The sequence below is a fragment of the Pelmatolapia mariae genome, linkage group LG10_11, assembly GCF_036321145.2.
Source record: "Pelmatolapia mariae isolate MD_Pm_ZW linkage group LG10_11, Pm_UMD_F_2, whole genome shotgun sequence".
NCBI classification, from domain to species: domain Eukaryota; kingdom Metazoa; phylum Chordata; class Actinopteri; order Cichliformes; family Cichlidae; genus Pelmatolapia; species Pelmatolapia mariae.
Window position 1 is genome coordinate 8113371 of NC_086236.1, and position 26579 is coordinate 8139949.

At 41.5% G+C, this 26579-nt stretch overlaps 1 protein-coding gene across 1 annotated transcript; it reads right to left on the bottom strand.

Annotated features, from left to right (window-relative positions):
* Positions 1–873: 873 nt before the first annotated feature.
* Positions 874–26579, bottom strand: tecta (tectorin alpha). The gene is made up of 23 exons (XM_063485840.1): positions 26516–26579; positions 26289–26428; positions 25902–26189; positions 24030–24167; positions 23755–23920; positions 23233–23645; positions 22540–23110; positions 21834–22444; positions 19129–19699; positions 16313–16941; positions 15056–15713; positions 13512–13711; positions 12916–13296; positions 8528–8814; positions 7956–8236; positions 7509–7619; positions 7128–7330; positions 4775–4938; positions 4437–4685; positions 3068–3230; positions 2897–2981; positions 2658–2777; positions 874–1613 (listed from the first exon to the last, which is right to left on the bottom strand). The coding sequence occupies exons 1-23, from the start codon at positions 26577–26579 to the stop codon at positions 1510–1512; spliced, it is 6597 nt and encodes a 2198-aa protein (XP_063341910.1). The 3' UTR covers positions 874–1509.

Here is a 26579-nt window from a genome sequence, read left to right on the forward strand (position 1 = left end):
ATTTTACTTTTTTGTTTCATCTGATTATCCGTTTAAAATATAAAAGGTAACTTTAATAAACCTCTCCACTGAGAAACAGGAAATTTACAGTTATTTAAATGTCATTTATTCATAAATTAATAATAAAATAGTTTGATGTTTACATTTTGATGGCTCTGTAAATCAATTAAATCACAATCGTGAGGGTTTCTAGTTGTTGCACCCCACCTACTCATTAAGATCTGATCACAGTTTGGACAGAATGGGATTTATGAATAGCTCATACTAAAGTAAAAACAGTCAAAACTGATGGTTGCCTGATTACTGCTGTGTTTTGTTGTTGTTTTTTTAACTTTTTACTTGCAAGTACTTAGTGCAAACATATAGTTGATTTTCTATTGCAAGGTAGTTGCAAACATTGCCTGGTGGGAGGCAACCTGTCTCCAAGCAACCGATCGCTCTCAGACAGATTGGTAAAAGTTTGCAAACACAGACAAATTGCTAGCATGCTGTAATCATTCTGAGTCAGTCTGCAACTCGTCTACAACCTTTTTTTTTGCAATAGGGGACTTGCCAACAAGTTGTATTCTGGTTATAAGCAGCAGCTACGTCGCTGTTTATGGAGGAGTGTAGTTAGTGGGAATTTCTGATTAATATAAGTTTGATTTGAATGTGATTTGCAGCAGATTGATTCATAATCACTATATTATCACAAACAGACTGAATGCAGTTGCCAGTTTGAGTGCATTCAATTGAACGATAGCAGACTGACGTCGTCTTATTGTTACACTAAGGTCATTTTAAAGATGGCATCTGACTAAGTGGTCATAGACCCGATCCTGTCTTTGAAACAACAATTTCAATGGCAAAAAAATTGCAAGTTCATTGCACACAGTCGTGATCTCCAGCCACTGCTTTCCTTAGTGTGACTGTAGAATAATATCAGGTATAAATACAAACAGGTGGGATCACATTTCACATTCCCTGATGATTTACAATTATGCCTTCTTATCAGTTACATTACTGTTTCTTTTTAGTTTAGCCATTGTCTTTCCATAAACATCACTGTGTGATTTTAGCTGTTGTACCTTCAAGTTTGTATGTCTAGGATTGGAAAATTACTTTCTTTGGCACCATCTGGTGGTAGCATGCATAATATGTTAATTTCCTATAAAGAAATTTGTAAAAATATGTTATAAGCACATGAAAACATCTACACATAGTGGCTTTAGGTGCGCGATAAACAGTGGGAGTCCTGATAAATGTAAATAAGGGAGCAGATGGGGATAAAGAAAAACACAACAAAGCAGTGAAACTGACTGACTGTCCATGTATCTAGAAAACTGACTTACCTTTTATCAATGAAATGTGGAGACAAAAATTAGTCGGTGTACAGTATATTCTGTCTTGACTTTCTGGCTGAAACACAGCTGATCTACTGGCTAATCAATGATGATACTTTGTGCATATTCAAGTCTTTTTGTGTGTTTGATCTTTGTCATTTATTGCCTTCTCTTAGCTCACAGAGCGTTAGGAGAGGAGAAGAGTGTGAAGGTGAGCCAGGAGCACGGAGATCGCAGCGCTGACGCTCAGCAGAGGAATCGCAGGTGTCATGTTACTGCTTGAGCTCACGGCTGGAAAAAAAGAAGGGAGTATGACAACATTTGTGAAATGTGCATGTGGTGGAAATACTGTCTTAATGCTACTGGTTTTTACAAATTACCAGTTTAGTTTGTGTGCAACATGCAAAAGCTACAAGAGTTATAAATATATGGAATTCATATGAACCAATCAATTAACTAATAATTAAGTTAAACGCCCTAAATTTTATGATTTAATGCACAGAAACTTGCCCACTTTTTTAGGTGCACCGTTCAACTGCTCATTAATGCAAATGTCTAATTATTTAATCACACGGCAGCAACTCATTACATTTAGCCATGCAGACATGAATCAAACGACCTGCTGAAGTTTAAACTGAGCATCAGAATGGGGAAGAAAGGTGATTGAAGTGACTGAACGGGGCGTGTTGGTGCCAGACTGGTCTGATTATTTCAGAGACTGCTGATAAGCTGGGATTTTCCCACACGAGCAGTTCTAGAGTTTACAGAGAAACAGTCTGAAAAAGATAAAATTTCCAGTGAGTGGCATTTCTCTAGCTGGAAAAACCTTGATGATGCCAGAATTCAGAGAAGAAGGGACATATTCTTGGCACCGTTTGCTGCTGACCATGCCGTTCCTTTTTGACCACGGGCACTGTGGTTATAAAGGGACACGGCACATGAGTTCTCTGTATTCAAAGGGCCTCTACATTCGCCAGATCTCAATCCAGTAGAGCACCTTGTGGTGGAGATTGACATCATGGATAAAAGCAGTTCTGAAGGCATAAGGGGTCCAATCTGGTACTTACAAGGTTTACTTAATAAAGTGTCTAGTGGCTGTATCTACAAGATTTAAACTTTATTAGCTTTGCTTCAATCACGCCAATTGTGTGAAACATGATGGAAACTGTAAACTATTGAGAAACATGCAAAACCTTTGCTCGGTGACCCTCATGTGTAGGATCGGTTTCTGTTTTTCTGGGGCTGATATTGATTGCTATGATGCAATAAGGCGGGAAAAAAACCCTTAAAATTAGGTATTTGTAGGATGCATATGTGTGTTTTTGTTGTCCTTACCCCGGCAGCTCTTCCCATCTCTTTGCAGCATCCCAGTCACACAGCTGCAGATGGGCCCAGCGGCCTTACTGGTGCAGATTTGCTCACAGCCTCCATTGTTCTCCTCACACCAGTCAGACTCTGAAAACACATCAGAAGCTAAGCTACGGCTTTTTGTTTTTCCATAGATTACTTAAACAATAAAGTCTAAAGTGTGTATTTTACCCAATAAGCTATTTTCTATCTAAAACTATGCTCACCTCTTCTTCTTATGGGTCCAACAGACAGTATGTGCTCTTTATGGTCACTGTCCTCTGAGTACATTCTTCTCTTATGTGGACAGTTCTGCACACACAGTTCATTGATACGTCAACACCCAAACACACAGCAGGCCGCTTTCTGGTTTTTATTGCTCTTCTTGATTTACTCACCACTTTGCAGGCGTTCGTCTCTGAGTCGCACAGAGAAACGTCACAGTGCAGGTGGACTTCATCGTAATCCCCGATGAACTTGAAGACGGTGACGTGAAAGCGGCAGGTGAGTGATACGCCATTCTCTGCCATGCCAATGGTATTGTCCTTAATGTTTGGGCACCTAGAATAAGCAAGATATCAAATGTGCTCTAGTCAAGAAGGTGGTTGTGGGACTTGGGAGGCAGAACAGTCAACAAAAGGTGAGCTTTTAATATGGATAATGTAAACATCCAAACTAAACAAAGTCTTAAAAGGGAGTCCAAACATTGATCACAATTGCAAAGCACAAAAGGCATGACGAAGACCCGAGCATGCGTGTATAACTAAGAAGTACCCGCAGGACCAGACAGATGACACAATGAAGACAAAGTAGAGGGCAGGACTATTTATACACATACATGACTAAGGAGATAACTCTTGAGTGTGTATAAATAGTCATGGAAGTAGTGTTCCTTGGAAACAGGTGAAAAGTCATACAGGAAAGATGCAAAACTAAAGCAGGAAAGGAACAATAACCATAACTGACACAGGGAGGGTTTAGAGGACATGCTAAACCTGGATGAACTAACTCAAGGGGAACACAGAAAGTTATTAATACAAAAAAGAGGGGAAGGAAGTAAAAGTAATGCGGGGCATAAACAGACACTCAGGCTTCAAAATGAAGCAGGACGTGAACAAAAGACAAATACTAATCACCGAGTTTAGAAGACTCGGACAGAAGGACTAGAATTACTATATAGTAAAAGTAGGAATCAAAGACTTAACAATCGTATAATAATAATTATAATAATATCACTAGAAACAACACTTACTACTACAATAATAAAACAGTAATAGATAAAACAGGAACCCAAAAGTCACAACAATAAAGAAGGAATCGAAAAATAATGCAAAACCTTTGGGCCATGACATTCATAGTGCTTTATTCTAAACACCTCAAGTACGTTATCTACCTCACATAAATTTAGAAATGCCAATTTAACTAACATGCCGTGGTGTGGCCTGTTGAGGAAGTACCCGGAGACACTGCCGGCACAGTGAGGGCATGCAAAGGGCATGCACAGTGACTGTATCTATTACTTCATTTTCTTTTTCTCAAAATGTATGGATCAGACTGTAAAGCAGCAGACTGTAGTGAACCCATAGGCTTCATAAAGTGATACATAGTTTACACCGATCACACCTCAACTTCATCTTGGATTACATAAAGAGAAGAAGGTAAAAGAAGGCCAAAGAAAAACTGTTGAGTTTAAAACATAAAATAAAATCTCTTTTTTTCCTCACTTCACTTTTGAGCATTTTTGGCCCAGGACTAAATAAACCTCACCCTCTCTCAATGATGATGTAGCGGAGTCGATCACTGCTGTAGCGCGACGGCGTGGCCCAGCACATATTCACTATAAGGATGAGCTGGTTTTCATCCGCTCCTTCCACAAAGACGCCTACGTACAGGATGTCCCGAGTGCTGAGCACCACCTCCCCCTCTCTGTATGGATGGCGGTACGAGGAGTTTTTATACAGAGCCATCTTGGTAATGAAGTTTCCTTCCTGGGTCGGTAGGGTGAGGTTAATGACACTGGAGAAAAAAGGAAAAAGGAATGATGATCCAAGCGGTCAGCTGTTGTGCCGCACTTGTTGCTGCATATTTGTGTTCTGCTGCCTGACCTGAGCATAGGTTTGAGGACCGTCTCCAGTGAGATCTTCAGGTCCAGCTCATAGGCGCAGGAAAACTCCACGTTGATGGTCTTGTCTCTGGTGATGATGTTCCCAGTGTTGTTCACACTTTCTATCCACACAGTGTTTTTATACATGATGTGTGTGCCGTTGGACTGTAAGACAAATAAAGCGTAGGTGACTCATAATTTCAAATTTCTACATTAAAGGAACAAATTATCCTAGCTGCTGCTTTTTATTTCACCCATACAAAAAAAATCTAAAACAGCGTACAGACATAAGACATAATAAAAACTAATCATTTAATAATAATAATAATAAAATAATTAAATAATAATTTATTTACCAAAAAAGGATTAGCCAGAATTATGAGGATTTAAGAGCCAGGAGCTGCTAACGCACCTCTATAAAAGCAGAAAATTTGATAGTTTTCTGGTTTGCAACATTCAGGTGTGTTAATGCGATGGAGGAAAGACACCAGCAATAAATATAAAGAAGCAAAATCAATCTGAGGAAGTTATAAGACTCTGTTGATCACTTTAAAGTGAAAAGGATTATTCACAAAAGGAACACATTCATAAGTTGCCAATCTTCCCGAGGGGACATCAAATTTGGAGTGCATAAGATCTTTTACACTGATGAGCAGGGGTAGACAATCGAAGGGGCGGGTCTACCAAACAATTTTCAGCCAGTAGGAAGGGGGTAGGTTGTCTGTGCCAGTGCCACCTAGCCAGCCAGCTAGCAGTGACAAAATTATTCACTGGCACGTGTTCTGGCAGTTTCAGTTAAAATGCTGCAAGTGTCGCTTCCAAGATAGTGTAGACCAGGGGTCTCAAACTCCAGTCCTCGAGGACCAGTGTCCTGAAACTTTTCCATGTGTCCCTGGTGCAAAACACCAGAATAAAATTAGTAGGTCATTAGCAAGAGTATAGAACTTAACTGCATACTGAAATGTCAACCCCTAACCCTAATCAACTAAATTTAAGTACCGTATTTTTCTGACCATAAGGTGCACTGGATTATAAGGCGCATTAAGTGAAACAAAACAGTCAGATAATCAAACTTTACTCAACTCATTCTTCTTCCTTCCTCCACTTCCGTACCATTGATTCATTATAGCTGAATTCTCTCACAGCTGCTCTATTCCCATGTTGTTGGAGTATATTAATGACTAACCTCGTATTGTGGATGGATTATCTCAGTTGTTCTCCTGACTGAAGTTCGGTCTGTTTACAGTATCCTGCCATGTGATTGCATTTGTTCCTAACCATCGGGAACTCTCCCATTAACTTTTATCGAGTGGAAAAAGTTAGCGTTCATCCTCTAGCTTCACTGTGTTTATATTATGCTAACATAGCTGTGTCGCTAGCCACCATGTAGCAACCCTACAAACGTCACTGCTGTTTAGTTTTCTGTCTTCATTTATGTTGGAAGTGATAGCAGAGCTGTACGTTTGAATTTTTTCAGAAATCTCTCAGTCAGAACATGCTATATTATGTTTAGGTGGAAACTAGCGAGCTAACTTCCTGCTAACTTCTAACTCTGTTAAATTTATTACATTCTGTTTTCATGGATGCCTGGATGTTAAACATAATTGTTACACCTGTTAAAGCAGCAGCTCTTATCATTTTATTAAAGATGAAAGAATTTAGACAGTTTTTAACTCTCAGTGATGCCGCAGTGTTCGTTTGACTTTAGGACCTGAAGCGGACGGAGTTTTGGACCCAGATTACTCCGCGAGGCTCCTGACTACGGTAGCTGTAATGCTCCGACAATCCATCAAGCGGTGCGGCTTTGTAGCTTACCAGAGTCGTACTAAAACATTTTTTGACAGATTTTTGAGCGCCGTATACCACATAAAATCGGTTCGAGGTCTGTAAGCACAACCAGAATTCATACATAAGATGCACCGGATTATAAGGTACACTGTCGATTTTTGAGAAAATTAAAGGATTTTAAGTACGCCTTATAGTCCGGAAAATACAGTAAATGTAAGTGTTTGGAAAATGGATTTACTTCTAAAAGTACTTTTATTGCACCATGTTCATTCACTCATGAGCTGCTGTAACATGAATCAAATGGCTGAATTGCCACCTCAGCATGCAGTCAAGTTCTATAGTGTCTTGCTAATGAACTACTAATTGCATTCAGGTGTGTCGTAACAGTGACACATGGAAAAATTTCAGGACACCGGCCCTCGAGGACTGGAGTTTGAGACCCCTGGTAGATTGTGTTGACGACTACATTGTAGTGTCTGAAAGGATCCAAATTGAAATGCGGGGAGCTTTATCACATTTCGAAAGTGATGACGAACACGCTGGAACACAGACAAATGCAAACTGACCTGTACAATGGAACCGCAGTGTCCCTTAGTGTTGTTAATGTGGAAGGAGATGAAGTCCTCTCCCTCAATGCCAGCGCAGTGCTCATCGTTGATCCGGACATCTTCCCGTTCAAAGCCCAGCTGGAAGAGCTTACACTTGGAGATGGAAACCTCCATCTGAGCATGCTTACAGGTCACCTCCGCTTGGATGATGTCATCCTCGCCTAAAAACATCAACGTGAAATACATGTTTTTGCATGTTGCAAAAACACGTATTTCACCATAGCCATGATTAAATAAAAAATTATTTTTCAATAGCTTTTAAAATGTATGGCGAATCAAGTAACACTGAGAGTGTCAGATATTTAAAACTGAGTGATTGCAGCTGGATGAAGCACTCACCTTCAGCATTGGTGGGTAACTCTGGACAGCCACACAGATCGCCTCCGTTCTCCAGCTCACAGGTGAAGTTTGTGCAGATCTCTCCTGCACAGGGGTCATAGATCCATTCTGCTAAAGACAGGTCCACACACAATGTTAACTGTCACACAGATGAAGGCACAAAGGTTTTACAAACATGCATGTATCTAATACTGACAAAGCAGTCAAACAAATTTACATTTCACGTCTCATTGTAGTAACACAGTGGTCTTGATGGAAGGCAATCTGGAAATCTTTGTAAACTAAGCTCATAATGTGTGAATCAATAATATATGAGACCCAATGCTTTCACTTTTAGTAGGTCTGGTAAATTCAACATTAGCGCTGGTTTATATTTGTGTAAAGTGCAAAGTTGTGTCTATTTCCACAGTGGGCATTGAGTCTGAGAGAAGTTCACGGTGCCCTTACAGCAGTTCTCTTGGGTGATCCACTTGGTCGTGAGGGTGCCCATGGACCGGCAGGCTTCTGCATAGGCGGCCAGTGATCCACAGACCTGAGCCTTGCGATGATTGTAGCAGCCATCCAGGTAGCAGGACTGGTAGAAGGGACGGGGATCCAGCAGGCCGTGGCATGGCTGGAAGAAGCCTTTGAGCTGGGTGAGCTTCTGACAGGCATCTTCACTCTGCAGAGCCAGGATGGCCGAGTTGTCGCAGGACTGAGCCAAAGCCACGTACTGGGTCTCATCACAACTAGAGGAGAAAGACCAAAATCCAACTGTCAAAGGTATTAGGACGCGAGCAAAGAAGGAGCAAATGCCTTGTTAGAATTGCTCCATTTGCTATTATCTGTATAAATGATTTGCATAAGTGATATGTTTGAGCAACAGCCAGTTTAAGACATGCACATGCTTGCAGACGCATGGCTTATGGATTAAGTAACCTTAACTTTTCCTTTTATATTTTGGGGATAACAGCCAAAGGTTTTTACAAGAACTGGTTATATGGACTGTAAATTCCTCCCCATCTGTGAGCCTCATCTACCTGTTCTGCATGCCGTTGGTCTTCCAGCTCTGTGCCAGCTCCAGGGCGCTGACAGCCGGCTTGCCCCTTGAGGTGATGTAGTCATCACTGTGGTCCCCATTGAAATTCCCACAAAGGCCGCACACCTTGTTCTGGAGCCGCTGACCCATTGTGATGCTCAGGGTGTTAAAGCGGTTGTAGCGAACCTGGATGTCCTGGGGTGTGTCGATGACAATGAAACCCTCAGATGTGGACAGGCGTGTCATCAGCCCTGTTACAAATGGTACGGATACTGGTGTGCCATTAACCTGTGAGGACAGGAGAGGCAGACACATGTAGATTTTTGACTCGGGACACGAGAAATTTTCATTTAAGTAACCAGCATTAAGGCTACGGAGGGCCTCGAGTGCTAAAATGCGTTAAATAAATACATCATTAATATAACATATATATCTACAAAAACATGGGGAATGTACATCTTTGATTGGCTTGCAGAGGTTTTAAAATGCTGCCACATGGTGTTACCACTACTCATGCTATTATATACTGACTCATTTTCCCACATGCAGCCCTAAACTACAGGAAACAAAGTTTTCTTAAACTACCTGGGCTATAACTTATAACTTCTTACTCAGATGTTCTATCTTAAGGTTTGCGAGCCCCATACTTAAAAAAAACAAAACAAAACATGCTTAACATGAGCTGTTAGTTGTAAAGCTAATATTATATAAATGATTTAGAAATTATCAAAAAAAAATGCATAACTTGCATTTGGCTTCTTAGAGATGCTGTCTTTAGGACATAATGGATATCAGTTAGTGCTGACAATACATTTTACCCAGCATTACCCCTCCTAAATCCCCAAATGTAAGCAGAAAAAGGCATCTAAGTAGGAGTGCCTCCTGGATTTAAAATGGTTTAGTTTGAGGTGCTCTGTAGTTCAACAATCCTTCAATATGTTTAATTTTTAACTGTATAAACAGAAATATTTCAGTCTTTACTATCACACTTTTAGATGAGCTAGTTCAGAAATAACAAGGAGTTTGTAGTTTCTTTGTTGTCTAAGTGACCACAAACATGGGTGACACTGCTTTGCTTTAATCTTCCAACCCACTTTGTATTAAATGGGACAGTTGTCCCTTCATTTCTGTCCTTTCAAAATAAATTGATAAAAATATTTTGTTTACATAATTATGTACACTTCTAAAAGAATTAAGGAAACTGTGAAGTTCATTTTCCTTTGCTTCGGTGCAAGTCAAAGTGACAGCAGGTGTACCAGAGAGGCAACAACAAGACAACCCCGAGAAAGGAAATGGTTTCACAGGCGTTGGTCACAGACCACAGCTTTCTGCTTATCCTTCCTGATCTTTTCTCTAGTTTTGCTTTTAGCTGGTGTCCTTTTTCCCTGCTGGTAGCATGAGATAGCACGTGTTTCGCATTTAGGTTGTACGCCGCTGCAAGAAGGTTGTTGTTGTGTCTCCAAACATGATCTCGAGGGTGTGGAGGAGATACCAGGAGATGGGTTGTTACACAAGCTAGACAAGGCCACAGGAGTACATCCACCCAGAAGCAGGCATTTGCTCCGTTGTGCAATGAGGAGCGTGACAGTGGAAGTATCTAACAAAATGACCTCCAGCATGTTTCTGGCACTTGTTCCATGAGGGTGGCCTGACACACTCTAGTGGCACCTTTGCTAATGGAAGTTACAAATATAACTATAGTTCTGTGAATTCACAGATAACTGCCAATGGCAGGAAACTACGTAGATGGGTCTCCTCGTGATCTGCGCAGGTCCGGAAATAAAATCGCGTGCATGATGTGTACGCTACTGAGGCGTGTATACTATAAATACTACGTGGTAGCTTACATCTGGTCTCTGGGAATCTTCTCACACTGAGACATTTTTAGTCGCCAGCAGGTCTGACAGTCATCCTGGAATTCAGAGAATCATAGTTACCTTTGTAACTTCTGTTCTGATTCATTCCCCCCTGACTGCCAGTGGGAGTAAACAATGTGGATGACTTGTACCAGTACTGTCACAAGGAACAGCTTCCTGGTCAGCCAGCAGCAGAACAGCTGAAGCTAATGTGGGCTATGAGGCCACATTAAGCTAGTAAAACCTAGCAAATGTGAAAGACGCTGCCCAGGATGCCACTGTTCACCAAGTAAAACACCACTCATTGGCACCCAGTGTGGCCACACCGCTGATACAGTGGCAACTAACACCAGAATGGACCAGTGTATTTGCTGCTATATGCACCCGTTTTACTGAGTTCCTCCTGTTCTTCCCATTATAACATATAGAGAGCTGCTCTAATCATCTGTATGGATGCCTTCCATACTGCACTGGAACCATGAAATTATTCATTAAAGTTGAGAACAAATGCATTAAATAGTGAAACAGTTAAATGTGTCATTAAATATATACCATAGGAATTAAATAATTTTTTAAAAAGTTTATATGAAATAAATTAAATTTATGTATTTCGTTAATTAGTTAATTCCAATTTAAATTTATTAACGCATTTAATTAATTATTTAACATAAATACATTACTATGTTACTGACATTGAAGCTTAAACATGATCACCTATGAGTGGGCTGATTTCATTCTTATACAAAGATTGGCTGTTAGGATAAAACAAAAAAAGAACAGAGACAGTCCGAAGCAAAGACTGTGACAATCTGAGCCTCTTCAGGGAATTAGAACTAACGCCAACATGCTTCTTAAGGCAGTTGATAAAATTAATGAATGTTAATGTTGGCGCACTCAGATCAGGCAGGATTAAGACTCAGTGGGAGCTGCAGTTTAAAGCAATCAGTCATTAGCTACCTCTGTGACTGCACTTACAGCTGACTGACATGGCCTAAGTCCAGAGCTGGAGGAGATATAATAGGCTATTAGTGCCAAGGTAATTGGTAAATTGGGCTGCAGGAACTTTTTCAAGTATTTGGGAAAGAAAGAGAGACTTGAATCCGATCTGTTTGTTGAGGTTGATTAAAGCGTCTTTGACCGCAGCCATATGGCCAGCACAAAGTAACTCGATCACATAAACAAAAAAGCCAAATCTCCTGATGGAGGCAATTTTTCTATTAAAGCAGGATTAAAAGAGGAAGAAACAGTGGTGCAAATGAAAAGCAAAAAAAATAACCTCGGTATATAGAGTGTCCATTTCATAGTGTGATGGTTTTAGTCACTTTATGGTCTCTAATGGTAAATGGACTGGTTCTTATATAGCGCTTTTCTACTCTATCTGAGCACTCAAAGTGCTTTATACAACTAATTCATTCACCCAATTACACCCATTCACACAAGAACTTTTGTTAGTGCCTATCTAACATGCATACACAACATGCAACATGGGGTTAGTATCTTGCCTAAGGATATTTGGCATGCAGACTATTTTGGTCACAGTGTCTTCTTGGTAATGAAGGTAATCTAGGCATGCTGATTTGGTCGACAACGAAGGTGCACAGAAAGGGTGGGAGAGTTTGCTCTCTAAATGTGACCGCAAAGAAGAAAAAAACAAAACATAAATAACATTTAACATTTAACTGGTTGAAACACCAGTTTGAATAAAGTGGCATCCCATGATTTTATATATTTAATGTTATATAATGATTCAGAAACACAGGTAATGGCCGATAATGGTTTAAAGATTAAAATCCTCTCAGATCACGACACTGATGAAAAAAGAAAAGATTCAGACATTAATGTCAAATATGGAAAAAAGTCAAACAAACTTGGGCAATAGCAACAGTTAGTGCAAAGTGGCTCCATCGTGTAGTTATTTACTCGTTCAGTTAACAAGTAAACGATCCCCAGTTCGATCCTGGAGAGATAAACAAATCCCCTTTGGATCTGTGACGACTGCTTATGAATAAGCACGTAGCTGAAAGTAGCTTTCTTACGGCAAAGTTGCAAAAACTGGTTATCTTTTCCTCAGAACCTGGCTGCCTAGCACCAACCAACAACCCAGGACACTAAGCTACAGAGGAAGTGTACTAAAAACTAAAGTAAATGATCTTCTTCTTCTTTTTGGCTACTCCCTTTAAGGAATCGGCACAGCTGATCATCTCACCCTATCCCTTGCATCCTCCACTTTCACACCAACATGCATGTTCTCCTTCACTGCATCCACGAATCTTCTCTTCCCTCTTTTTCTCCTACCTGGCATATTTCACATCCTTTGCAGAATATATCCATTATACTAATTTCTAATACAACTTGTTTTCAATATTGTTTCACTCAAACAACTTGCTACATTTAAGAACAGAAACCATAAGAAACATGATTCAAGTGATCCTGGGATAAACGTGCACGTGTCAAAGTCACAGAGTTAGACAACTACACAGTGTGTGGCCTCTCTTTATGCTGATCTTCTGCTTTACTTCACCTAGCCTCTTACCTTGACAGTGCTGCCAGAGATGAGTATATTCTCCTCATTTATATACAGGTAGACATGTGAGATGGTGGTGAGGTTGGGCGTGCTCCATTTATCAAAGTTGGCAATGAGCTGGAAAGAGAGGTCGGGCAGCTTGTGACAGTTTGTGGACAGGACGAAGGAGCACGAGGCCGGCAGTCGCAGCGACGCCCCGTCAAATGTCCTGAACACTCCGCCGCCCGACGCCACGCAGTGCTGGGAGCGGCGGGCAAAGCAGCCCCGAACCCCGTACCGGAGGGTGCACTCCTCCTCTGCCTTGCATCGCCTTGGATTGCACTGAATCAGGTTTCGTCCGATGCACTGGCAGCGTTTGGTGCAGTCGGCGTTCCAAAAAAGCTGCTTGGGCTAAAATAAAGAAAAACTCTTAAGATTTTATATTTGCAGATAGTGTTTTAACCAAGGTTACATGCAACTTCCAACTTATTTTGGATTTTAAGAGCTTAATGGTTGCACTTACTGATGTTTTCTGTATACTTTCTATATTTCTACTGCACAAAATAACCCAGACATTTAAACATTTATAATTTATTCATGCACGTAGAGCTTGGTGGGAGACTGACCTCATAGTATGTGCCATCGGTATAGCAGCCACAGTTCTGAGGAAGGATGCAGCTCTTGCCGTTGAGCACGTAGCCCTGGTCGCACTGGCAGCCCTCCACGCAGTCCTGGCTGCAGTCCCTCTGGCCGCGGGCTGGTGCACACTGGGGCGGGCAAACTGACATGCAACTGGAGTAATGGCTGTTAGGTGGACAGCTCTGGACTGGGAGCAGGCAGGTTGGCAAAGATATTAGCTAACAGTGGCACTAACTCCACTCTAAAAATGTTTGTGGTGTTAATAAATCTTTAGTTTAGGGGTAAGAAACAGCTGGCCATGTCAAGAGCTCATGCAGATGTGCAGCAGCTGTTTGGCCCTTTGGGTGAAATATATTTTATCTTTATTATTATATTATTTATTATTTCGGAGTGTAAGAAAGTTGGGGTGGACTTCAAACCTGGTTATCCCTGCTTAGAGAAAACATCCAAAGTAAGAACCTATTCCATATAAATGCAGTTTTAAATGCACTAATTATCATGATGTAGCTCATTTCCTTATAGAATAAATATACAAACACAACTTAAAAATTACAATTTGTGGTTTTAATGATTGCTGTTCTTCATTTTTATCTTAAACGTGCATAATGTGGGTGGGATGAAACCAGGTTTATTTTGCATTTCTGGTAATTAGCTACATATCTCTCTGATATTTTTCAGATGAGCTACTTTCTTTGATTAAAACAGCCATTAGTGATGACACGCTGTCGCTTCTTCACAACACACAGTCTGTTTTTCCTAGAGGCAGATGCTTCAGCTACCAGGCTTCTGGAACCAGCTCCAAGTCTGGATTCATGTAGCAGAAACTCTCTTTAAACTTAACTTAATAGTTAGGATTGGATCAGGTGAGTGTAAACCATTCCTTACTTCCTCTGCAATTAATCTCTGCAGGCAAGAAAAAAGGTTTTGGTGCTACAAGTTTTCTGGTGTCCATTTGCAAGCTTCCCTTGCATGCAGATAAACAATCCATGTGGGGAGCAAAACAGGGATGGTACTTGCTGAAATGCATCAGATAACTATTATCTGCTGACGAAGTTTTACCTTTTTTATTTGGATTTTATCTGCTGGTTATACCAGCTAAGTCAGCATACTAGCTTGTGGGTTCCCAGATTCTCAGACTCAGGCTGGCTGGAGGAACTCCCATGATGCACTTCACCTCTACTTCCCAGCTTACAGCCATCACACATTCATATGCTATTATTACATTTTTTCTCTCTTCATTCTCTCCTCATTAGAACCTGCCTCTCTCTGAGTTTGGTTCTGCGGGAGATTTCTTCCTGTTAGACGTCTTTTTTTTTTTATCCCCACTGTCTACAAGTGCTGCTCATACAGCACTAGTTTCTAGCTACATCCGTGTAAATATTATTCATTTAAACTGGCTACTTTAATTATAGATTCTCTCTAGTAATGATGCACAAAAAACTGAAACTTAAAAAGGTGCCTGTGACTTTAAGAAGGAGAATATATCTTGTGATAATACAATAGGAAAAACTCTACAAAAACATCTCCTCACCACACGGTGTGTCGCTCCTCCAGTCGGTGACATGCACCCCCTGGGTCTGACAGGTGCTGGCATAGATCTGCAGCCAGTTACAGATTGTATCCTGAGCTCCCTGATCCAAGCAGGTGTCCTGGAGGCAGCTTTGATAAAAGAACGCTGGGGCCACCTTGCTGTGACAACGTGCAAACACGCCTCCCCGATCAACAAGTAACCCACACAGCCTCACTGCCTCGGGCTCCACAAACACATAGAGCCCGTCACCGATGTGGAAACGTATGCCCGTGCTGACTCCGTTTGCTTCATCGTCGCTCCCAGCGTTCATGTTGGCATCAGCCACCATGAGAGGGGTGTCGTTTTGGGAGCTTTTCTCTCCGAGGCCACAGCGCGGGCAGGAGTCACCGCAGCCCACCTGGCAGAAGGTGTCCCTCTCTGCCCAGGCCATGCCCCAGTCGGTAGTGGAAAGGGTGGGTGGGGACAGAGGAACGCCCTGGCAAAGGCCACAGGTGGTGTTGTAGAGGTCGCGGGGTAAAGTCAAGAGCAGGAGAGTGTTCCAGTCAAAGGCCACCTTCAGGCCAAAGTCTGTCTCCAAAATGAGGTGCATGCCAAAGGTGAAGATATTGACCTTTCCTGGGCCCAGCTTCAGGGGAAGGTACAGTCGCTCCTTATTCACCTGAGTGAAGAGAGAAATCATGTAAAACTGGTTAAAGATTTAATATAAGATCCCAACTAACATAAACAAATTCCTACAGGAGCAACTTCTAGAAACAGAAGTTCAAGTCTCTAATCTAACTGACTTGTATATTTTCCAAGTATGTGGGGAAGCCCAGGTGGTGAACAGTTACTATTAAGACTGACTGAAAGAGTGTCTGTGAATTCCTCTCAGTCTCTCAGTTTAATTGTCAGAGCGAGAGCGAAACGGAGAAAATTAAAGAAAGAAGGGTGTGTGAGCGAGTGTGTGGGTGGATGTGTCATTTCTGTTGCTCCTCAGATCTTTTAGTCGCTTTGTGAACCTGGTCCAAATGTCGCTCAGGGTCGAGGTTTCGTCTGAGCCAAATCCAGCCCGATAAAAGATGCCCATTGAAATTAGATCCACCTTAAGCCAATCAAAGAGGAATTCACCCTCTGCCTGGTTATTCTATCGGCTTGATTAGAAATAACATGTCCTCACAAATGCAATAACTTCGACCTTCACAGGGCATGCAAAAAAAAAAAGTCTGTTGAAGATTAACTCATTGCACAGACATTCTCATATATCAACCTAATGCTTACCGTGACAGTGTTTCTGTAGCTTCGAGATGCTTCAATTTCATACTCGTAAACCTCCAGCACAAAACCCCTCACCCAAATTGCTTGGCTCGTGTCTCTGTCCTCGTTACGAACCGCCAGTTTAAATGGAGGAAAAGTTCTGGTGATGGGTACGTGCGCCGTGTTCCCCCTCCCACATCTGGTGGTGACCATCCTGAGAGTGCAAGAGCTCTGCAGCTCGAACGGCACTCCGCCAAATGGCAAAAAATGTCCATAGCCAGCTGCCACACACAGGGCCTCAGAGCGCGGCTGGCAGAAATACAGGCCGTCATTCTCCTGGCAATACTCCTCAGGGTGACACGGCGCAAGCTGACAGTATACGGTGTTGTCAGAGCCATTGCAGTAGCAGCGCTCCTGGCACTCCCAGTCTGTCCAGAAAGTCTGGTTGGTGGCCAGCTGACGCCTGTGGTAGACGCAGCCACAATCACTGCGCGCCACGCACAGGCCATCCCGCAGCGCGAAGCCGTCTTCGCACTGACACCCCTCCTGACAAGGCAGGGGGCACGGCTCTTCGGGTTCGTCCAAGTTGGCACAGGTCAAAGGGCAGGCGCTGGTGCACTCATCAAAGTGACTGTTCTCTGGACAGGGAAGAGCTGAAGAAGAGTGAAGGTCAGGGAGAGCAAGACTTAAGCCAATGTTCAGTCAAATATCTTACATGTGTTTTTATGTTATCCTCTTTATGTGTAGTACAAAATACACTGTGTATCACAGTCACAGTCACAATACAAAATCACTGTAACTGTTTCCAGTTTTACCTTCCTTCTGACAAGATAAAACAACAGCTCCAAACAAGTGAGATGATAGAAAGAATCTAGAGACCATTGCTGCAGAGGAAATTAAATATTAAAATATTAGGTTAAGTTATTGTTGGGATTTTTTTTAAAGAAAACTTATAGTTTGAGCTGAATCAGGTGACCCTCAACCCTTCCTTAGTTATACTGCAATAGACCACGGCTCATGGACGCTTCCCATGATGCACTGAGTGTTTTTCATCTTCACACACTTCGTTTCGCTCTCTTTGTGTTTATACACCACTCTGCATTTAATCATTAGTTATTAATAATCTCTGTCTCTCTTCCACAGCGTATATTTTATCCTGCCTCCCATCCCTCACCCCAACCAGTTACGGCAGATTGCCACCCCTCTCCGAGTCTGGTTCTGCTGGAGGTTTCTTCCTGTTAAAAGGGAGTTTTTCCTCTTGGGACAATCCACTTTTAGAATTCTCATGCAAAATATATGAAAATACCCAGTCGCATTATTATTATTGTTACTGGAACAAAGTTTTCAACAGTGCTGGTGTTAAAACTCAATAATAACTTACAATAAACGGGAGGGTTAAATGTGTTTTAAAGACACATTATACATTGTTGTGCTCTGATAACTCAGAGCCCATCAGCAAGACTATGTTTTTACTGTGTTTATTTTTGGTTTTTAGCCTTTTTCTCTTTTTTTCTACTTTTTTAAAGTCATGATCAGTCTTTGTTGTTTAAAAAAAATATGAATTTAACTTTTTAAATTCGTCTTTTAAACAACAAAGGGGTGGAACAGTGGTGCAGTAGTTAGCACTGTCGTTTCACAGCAAAAGACGGTCCTGGTTTCTAATCCAGCTTGGGGCTTTTCCGTGTGGAATTTACCCTGGAGAGTACCTGTATGGTTTCTCTCCAGGGACTCTGGCTGTCTCTCACAAACACATGCACATTGGGTTAATTGGTGATTGTGGCCCTAGGTTTCAAAGTGAGTGTGCATAGCTGTCTCTCTCTCTCAGTCCTGCGAAGGACTGGTGACCTGTCCAGGGTGTACCCTGCTCCATGTCCTATGGCAGCTGAGATAGTCTTCAGATCCCCCCTCCTTATCCAATATGGATAAACAGAACAATATTATGGATTGATAAGAACCTTAGCCGCTAGCTAGTGACGCATATTTCTTGCAGTTTTGGCAAAGTCCCAGAAGACTTTAGAATTCATTTATATGTGTTTGGGGGTAAATAGTCTGGACACACTGCAGGTTATTTATACCAGATTTTTACTAAAGACACTGCTGCTCACAGTCTTTGATCACAGGCTCAGAATTTCTTGTTTTTTTCCTAATGAAAGATTAAAGACCTTGCAATCTGTGACACCAAGACTTTGGAACAGTCTCCCAGCCCAACTGCAATTAGCTGACTCTGTGGACTTCTTTAAACGCGATCTTAACTTGATTTTGTATTGCTATTGCTTTTCGATTATATTTTACAATGCTTCATCCCAGTGTTTATTTATTTTGATTACATCTTTTGACTGCTTGTCTGTGAAAAGGCTTTATAAATAAACTTTAATTACTAAATTATTAGATTTAGTCCGCCTATGCATCTCTGTTTTGGATCTACAGAGAAGAGTTTGAGAATCGACAACTTGCTGATCTTTCTAATGACCAGCAAGAGGTGACTGCTCTGATTTCAACAAGAAATCCAGCTGTGTGAAAATCTATAGAAAAATGTCCTTCAGTGCCCTTCATTTGTGCCTTAAGTAATCACTTTTATATACGTTTATGGCCTCAGCTGCTGCTATAAAGTCATCTGGACTAAGTTTATGGTCCCTGTTAGCCTAAAAATGGAAGACGATGCAGTGTATGATGCCTTGATTTTACAGTCATTTCCCGCTGTTTGTAACATGGCCTTTCAAAACAACAAGCTCGCCAGGGAAAATGCTCAGTTTGAGACCTGACAACAGGCCCTCACTAGCCAGTGGTTGACGTAATGGTCCATCTTTTATATAGATGTAATAGCCAAAACGGTTACTCACGACAGTTGGTGGTGCTCCTCCATGAAGCAAGTCCTACTTGAGCATCCTGACAGGCGGTGGCGTAAGCCTGCAGCGAAGAACACAGGGCTGAGCGGTTCCCTTCCCTCACGCACATGTTATACAAACAGTTCCTGAAGAATGGCGAGGGGTTAACCACTGCGTGACACGCAAGAAAGGAACTATTCCCGGGGTCGTTGATATTGCCGCACATCCAAGGGCTCTGATAAAGACGTAAGTCTGTGCACATGCGATACAGGTCGTCGCAGTCACCGTTGCAGGTAAGATCATCAGCAATGGACCGCCAGCCGTCTGTGAACTGTTCGATAGACTCTGCCTGGCGTCCATTGGGTAGGCGAAGGTCATCGGTTGCATTGCTATTGAAAACACCACAAAGACCACAAGTAACATTGTAGAAGAGGGTTGAAAGGGAGATATTGAGGAATCCTTGATGTGTGTAGTGGACACGAAGCAGACCGCGGGACTCCACCACTGTTGCATTGCCCGGCGCTCTGTAGATCATCATTGTCTCCATTGGATGGACGTATGGGAGTGACACTAGTTCACCATTCACCTGCAGAATAAAAAGGTGAAATATATTCAGGTGGTTCTAAGCATCAATTCCAGACTCAAGAAGGCCTTCATTAAAAAACCTTTCGTGTTCCAAAGTGCATTTATGTGAACTAGTTAGTTTAATAAATGCTGGCAGCTTTCAGACTTCTAATGTTTGAGACATGATTTTATGGTTATACTCTCATATTGCCTCAAACAAATCTCAAGCCTATTACAGGTGATTAAAAACAAACCAAAAATGATGATATGCTGAGATCATTTTTAAGTCTTAACATCAGCCTTGTTCAGCACAAACATTTTTTTTCTTTTAATGAGGCTCTCTAATGACTGGAGAGAGATTGTGGACTGCAAACATAGTTGTGTTTTTTGCTTCCGGCTGTTTGAGTTTATTAAATTTCTGTAGTTTCATAGCGTCCAACGATTACACCTCCAAAGCAAGAGAGCTGCTCTCTTGTTTATTAATGTGGCACAACAGCAACTTTATTCTTGACATAACAGTAAATTATAAAATACTTTTTACAACTGTGACAAACAGTTACAGTTTCACTGTTAAGCCATTTGTCATAAGTTCAGATGTTTTGTGCTTCATAAAGCTGTCAGGCATTTTTGTTTTAAATTTAACTGTTAGTAAGTCAGGTCCATTTATTTAAAAAAAAAGAAGTTTTGTTAAGTTTTTAATTTTTTCCTTTGAAATCAAGGTCAGTATTTGCAGTTGTGATTATTATGTTTTATGACTATGGATGTCTTTATCACTAGAACCTTTCTGATTTAAATTCAATTGTCTTTTTGGCATTACAGTTTTAAAAATAAATATATAACTATTGTGTCAACAGATGCTAAAGTTAGATACATTTTTCCACGTTTAGAAAACCTTTAATAGGCTAATAAGCTAACATTTTTGAGCAACACAGACAGCAGAGATGTGTACTATGAAACAAGATTTTGTGACTAAAGTTGAAGACATAACCCACTTGGGGGCAGATTATGTTTGAGATTAGAGATCAGAAAATCAGAAGATATGAAATCACTGCCCGGTGACCAATCAGCTCCCCGGAAAATAGCATCAGAATTTCCAGAAAACCTCTGTGCACAGACAGTAAGAGGGTCTTTTTTTCTGTTTCTGTTATTTAAAGAATTCTTCAACAATTTTATTTTTCTGTAAGCATTAATATAATATGCTAAAACAAAGTTTTCTCTGTCGTTCAGAAGATAATGGAGTCCTTTTTTTTTTATCAATTTCTTTTAGCTAACAACTTCCAGTTTATTTTAGCTAGCTAGTATTCCTTTAGTTAAAATACTGCTACTTTGTTTTTTTAATTTGCATATAGCCATTTTAGCGATTAATTTGTTCATTCCTAGTGTTAGCTAACAGTTTAAACTGCTAATGCAATCATTTCCCAAGCACTTTAGACAACTTATTAATTTTCCTAACAGTTTTAACTGTTAGCCACATGCAACCTCTTTTAACAACCCATTTGTTAACACTACGATGTATTCTTCCTCTTTTGGCTGCTCCTTTTAGGGGTCTTCATAGTGGATCATCTGCTGCCATCTCACCTCATCTCTAGCACATTAATCTGTCAAAACAACCTTATGCATATCCTCCTTCATTATATCCACAATTTTTTTTCCTTTGTCTTTGGCCAACAGTAGCACAGTTTCCACCGCCACTCTGCTGGCAACTGGAGCACTGGACCTGGCCAGTCTGGTAAGAAAATGGCATTCTTTATGATCCCCATTTTTGATTTGGTACAGATTTTAATTTCAGGACCCTCTTTCTGTTGCTACTCTTCCTATTTTTCCAGATATGGGACTCATAGTAGATGTAGGATTGACTGGCTTGTAGTCCCACTGTGGTTGTGTTTATTTGTTTACTTGATGACCATTGCTGGTTGATAAAAATAATTAATGCATTTATTTTTGCTGTTTATTTCTATTGCTACTGCTTATGCTTGGGTTTGAATCCGTTTTTTCAGGTTAAACCTCTACCTAAATCACAATTCCAGCATTTTCAGTTTCAATAAAAGCGAATCTGTTAAAATACTTGCGGCAGTGCAGAAGTCTCCACTGTGCTATTTTCCCAGTTGTCAAACCCCCCCCCACAAGATATTTACTTTTTATGAAGAAATACTAACCTTGACTGTATCAAAATCCAACCCTCCCATCTGTGCCTCCACGTTAGCTAGCGTAACTACCACAGGTCTTTTCCAAGCAGGCCCTTTGTTGACCAACCGCCGGCCTAGCTTCACCTCCACCATCGAGCCGTTGGCTGGCACTGGAGCGCACAGCTTCAGTAAGTAATAAGAGCTGTCATCTGGGAACGGCAGGAAGGTGCCATCGAAGGAGGATGTCACTGAGTTTTGGGTGACTGAGCAAACTCCTTCTCTTCGAGGGTAGCAACCCAGCAGGCCAACCTCTGCCTTACACACCTCACCCTCCTTACAGGACTCATTGAAACAAGAAACTTCCCCAGCAGGCCCACAGGTACACCGGAGGGTACATTCACCTTCTTCACCGCTGGGACCTACCCAGAAAGTCGCATTAAGGGGGTAATAGAGGCCATTATGCTCACAGCCACAGTCTTCACGCTGTACACAGCGGCTGCCACTGAGAACATAGCCTGGGTCACACTGGCAGCCCTCAGTGCAAGGATGAGCACAGTACAAGGGAGCGGTGAGGTCTGAGCAGGAAGCTGGACAGGCGCTTGTGCACACTTGATACTGGCTGAAGTCTGGACAAGACCAAGCTAAGAAACAATAATGGAGAAGAAATTATTTCTGATTGCATATGGTAGATAAGTGCTTTCATGTCAAATTTAGCATTAAGCAAACTGAATCTCACCACAGAAGGTGCGAGATCTCCAAGGTCGTATTGTGACACCAAGGGCCTGACAAGCCAGAGCATAGGCCTGGATGGCCTGGCATAGAGTAGTGATGTTATCCTTGTTGCTGCACATATCATAAACGCAGCTGTACACAAAGGCTGTAGGATCCACAACAGCTCTGCAGTCCCTGAATGGTCCATCAGTTTTGTTAATTAACCCACAGTAGTCAGACCGAAAGTAGAAAGCTTCTGTAAGAGGGTCACACATGCTGCAGTTCTGTGCACATCCATCTGTACACCTCCAGTCTGTGTCCTCTGCTCTCCAGCTGCCTCCCAGCTCCACTACGCTTTCTGCCAGAGTGCCATCAGGTAGTACGGGATCATCGGCAGGGTCATCATTATAGTTGCCGCAAAGGCCACAAGTGTTGTTGAAGTAGGAGCTGGGTAGGGAGATGGATGCGTAATGTTGGCCATCGTAAGTTACCAAGAGTCCAAAATCAGTTTCTAAAGCAATGGCAACCCCAGATTGGTACACCCTGACAGCACCAAGCTGGAGTTGGACTGGTAAAGTCTTCACCAAGCCATCCACCTAAAGAGAGAAAAAAGGATGTTTTGGTAAGGGAACAGGTATAAATCATTAACCAATTTCTAGACAGTGTATCCAGGAGGAAAGCAGCTATCTGCTTACCTTCTATATCCATAGATTCTCACCTGGACTGTTCCAAAACTTCCTTTTGGCAGCGTAACTCGGTGACCATACACCTCCACTGTGACGTCTCTAAGCCAGGAAACAGAGGCAGCTCCACGGTTCTCGTTTTTGGCCTCCACACTGAAGAAGGGCAGCCCTGTCACCTCCCAGCAAGGCCGAGCCAGCAGGTAGGAGCAGGTTCCCTGGAAGTGATAGAGGAAGCCGTCGAAGGTGTGATAGTGGGGGTCTCCGAATACCACACAAGTGCTGGTGCGAGTGGGCTGGCAGTAAAAGGCTCCTTCCAGCTGCTCACAGGTTTCAAGCTGCCCACACGGAGCCTCTTGACACTGCACCTCGTTATCGATGTCGAGGCAGCGACATCGCTGTGAGCATCTGTCAGACAGCCAAAAGATCTCTCCCCGTCTGTAGTAACGGCCTGGAAAGGATTTAGAACAAAGTAGCATTTCATGGACTAATTTTAGTGAAGAATTCTTTGCAAAGAGTCAGCCTGCATGCACATTATCAGTGTTTGATGTTTGACTTGCCATTGTAGCTGCAGCCATTGGCAGGATTAATCAGCTCAGTGTCTACACGGAAGAACCAGCGCCCAGGAATATTTACATTAGTTGTTTGTTCAATGTTCACTACATCATTTGACCGCGATCCCGGCAGGTTGAAGAAATGGCCAATATCGCCACCATTAAAACCTGACTAAAAAGGGGAGAGTTGTGAGGCATATCATATTGAATGTCCAGAGGATAATTTCTGTATACGAAAAGCATTATTGTCCATATGAAATTAGGAGGCACAGTGAGAATACCTGAGCTGTTGTACCGCCCAATCCTGTTAATGGATCTCCACCACTGGCTGTTCCTGTGCTCCATGTGATTTCGCCATAGTTGAACATACTGAAGAATGCCACGCCATCTGAGATGAGTATAGTTTGGAATGTGTTCACCTTTAAATCAAACAACAGGATTAAAAAGATTTTAAGAAAGAAGAAAAGTGAATATATACTAAACAAATGTATAATGGATGAAAATCTTTTGTTTTTCATGTAATTAACATCCACAAAATAGACAGGAAACTTCAATACAAAAAACCTGTTCCTGATTTAGTGTCATTTTAAAATTATGTTGCTCTGTATAGTGATGAGAATTGCCCACCATGTAACATACTGAAACAGTTGAAAACTTGCTGAATATTTTCTTATGCGTTTCTCTAAAAAGTGATCTCTCATATGGCACTTATCTAACCTTACTAACCATTAACATAGCTTGACACAACAAGCTACTTTCAACCATTCATACACACAGCAGTCTTTTTGCTTCACATACACACAGACACACACAGGGTCTGAAATAAATACCCACTAAGTGCCAAAAATGGGTAGATTTTCAACTTGGTGGGTTAATCATGGATAGCTTTCTGCCACACAAATAGAAGAATGTAGTGAGTTGCTTTGTAGTTAAACTAATAAACTATTAATAAATATACCTGAAAAGGTTTTGGTTTTTAGCCTCATAATTCAATTTGTATTAACGTGTTATCTATACAAAAACCTATTCATGTGATAGAAAAAGGCAGTTTTGGCTGGTTAAAAATATTATTGGGTGGTGCAGGTTTTACTGCACCACCCAATAATTTTGCACATATACTATATGGACTAAAGTAGTGGATCACCAACACACAAACAGGAGCTGCTCATCCACTGAATGAAGTTCCCAGTGACAGTTTTTGTGCTGATGCTAATGGAGATTTGAAGCTCTGCATTCACTGAGTCATCAGAGCGTTGCCGATTGTTACACAGTTTGTGACACTGCTCTGTAACTTTACGTGGTCTGCCACTTCATGGCCGTTGCTATGGATCCTAAATGTTTACATTTTGCAATAGTACCAGTCAACTGTAGAATATCTAGGAGGAAAGAACTGACAAACTGACTTGTTGTTATGTTATTACAGCACCACGTTCAAATTCAGTGAGCGCTTCAAATGTTTGTAAAGGCAGACTGCATGACTAGGTACTGCATTTTCTTCACCTGTTACAATGGGACTAAAAACACTTGAATTCAGAGATTAACTGTAGTGTATTTTGCCCAAACACATCTCTACAGACATGTTTGGTGAGCTGGGGATGAATTGTAAGCTTTCGAATTAGTAATTCACTCTGCAGCTAAACCACCCAAAACACATTAATTACATTTAAATTGCAAAATAACTGTTTACTTGTCCAGAAACAGATGTTGGCTAGATTTGAGAAGTCTAAAGTAAAATATAGCAAGCTAAGCTGGGTAAACTACATGCATCTAACAAAAAAATACAATATAGCTACAAATATCACTTAACCTAACGTATTTACATTATTTTATCTGCCTCATTTTCTTTGGGATGGTAAAGAAAATTGCATAGGGACCATAAAATATCCTTCAACACACGTGTATAGCATTATGTCTGAATGGCATGTTAGTTCTTATAATGAGTGTGTTTTATATCATATATGGCAACCAGGTGGCAATTATTGAGGCTCACACATTTATATACAGTAGCAAAGTCTGTGTACACATGAGAAATACAGCAGATGAAGATGAAACAGATGCACGTGGGACATATTTTTCCCTTCAGCCAGTTCCTATCCACATACTGGTGGAAGTGAATGACCAGAATTCAAACTATGCCAGAGTTCAAACTTTACCGGAGTTGTCTGGCTTCCTCCATAGAACGTGACTTGGTGCCATGTTGCAATAAAGACCCATGTGGCAGTGAAGGTGGGCATGTTTTTGAAATACTTCCGGACATCTTGTGTTGCCCTATCGAGAATTTCTGGCTCGGTGGTCTCCCGGTAGTACACGTCTCCGCGGATGCCATTGTGCACATCTGCCCAGAGTGGAGCAATAAATGACCTGCTGTCACTCAGGGGAAAAGCCTCTGGTGTGAATTGGCTAACCTGCACGTTGAAGGAGATTACACCATTGTTGTTGACCTGTGAGAAGAAAGAAGAGGATTTTTATTTCAGTTTCATGGTCCAGCATTAGTTAGCTTTAAAGATATTGATTGAAGGACTGTGGAGTTCAGGGCTTACATAGATAGAGCGGTAAGGGATATTGAAGAAAATAAAGGGGATGAGCAAAGTAATTTCAGGAGAACTTCCATCGTCCATCTTTGGAGTCTCTAGATCCCTATGGCCAGGTCCATATGGATACAGCGTATCCTGAGTGTTACCTTGAAAAATAATGTACAAGAGCTCATCAAATTGTAAGAGTTGAGGAAGAGAATGGTATGCTAGCTCAATATTTGCATGTCTTATACCTCTTGTGTGTGCAAAGATGCTGAAGATATGGAGCAGAATGACTGGACAGCCTGGCCTGACCAT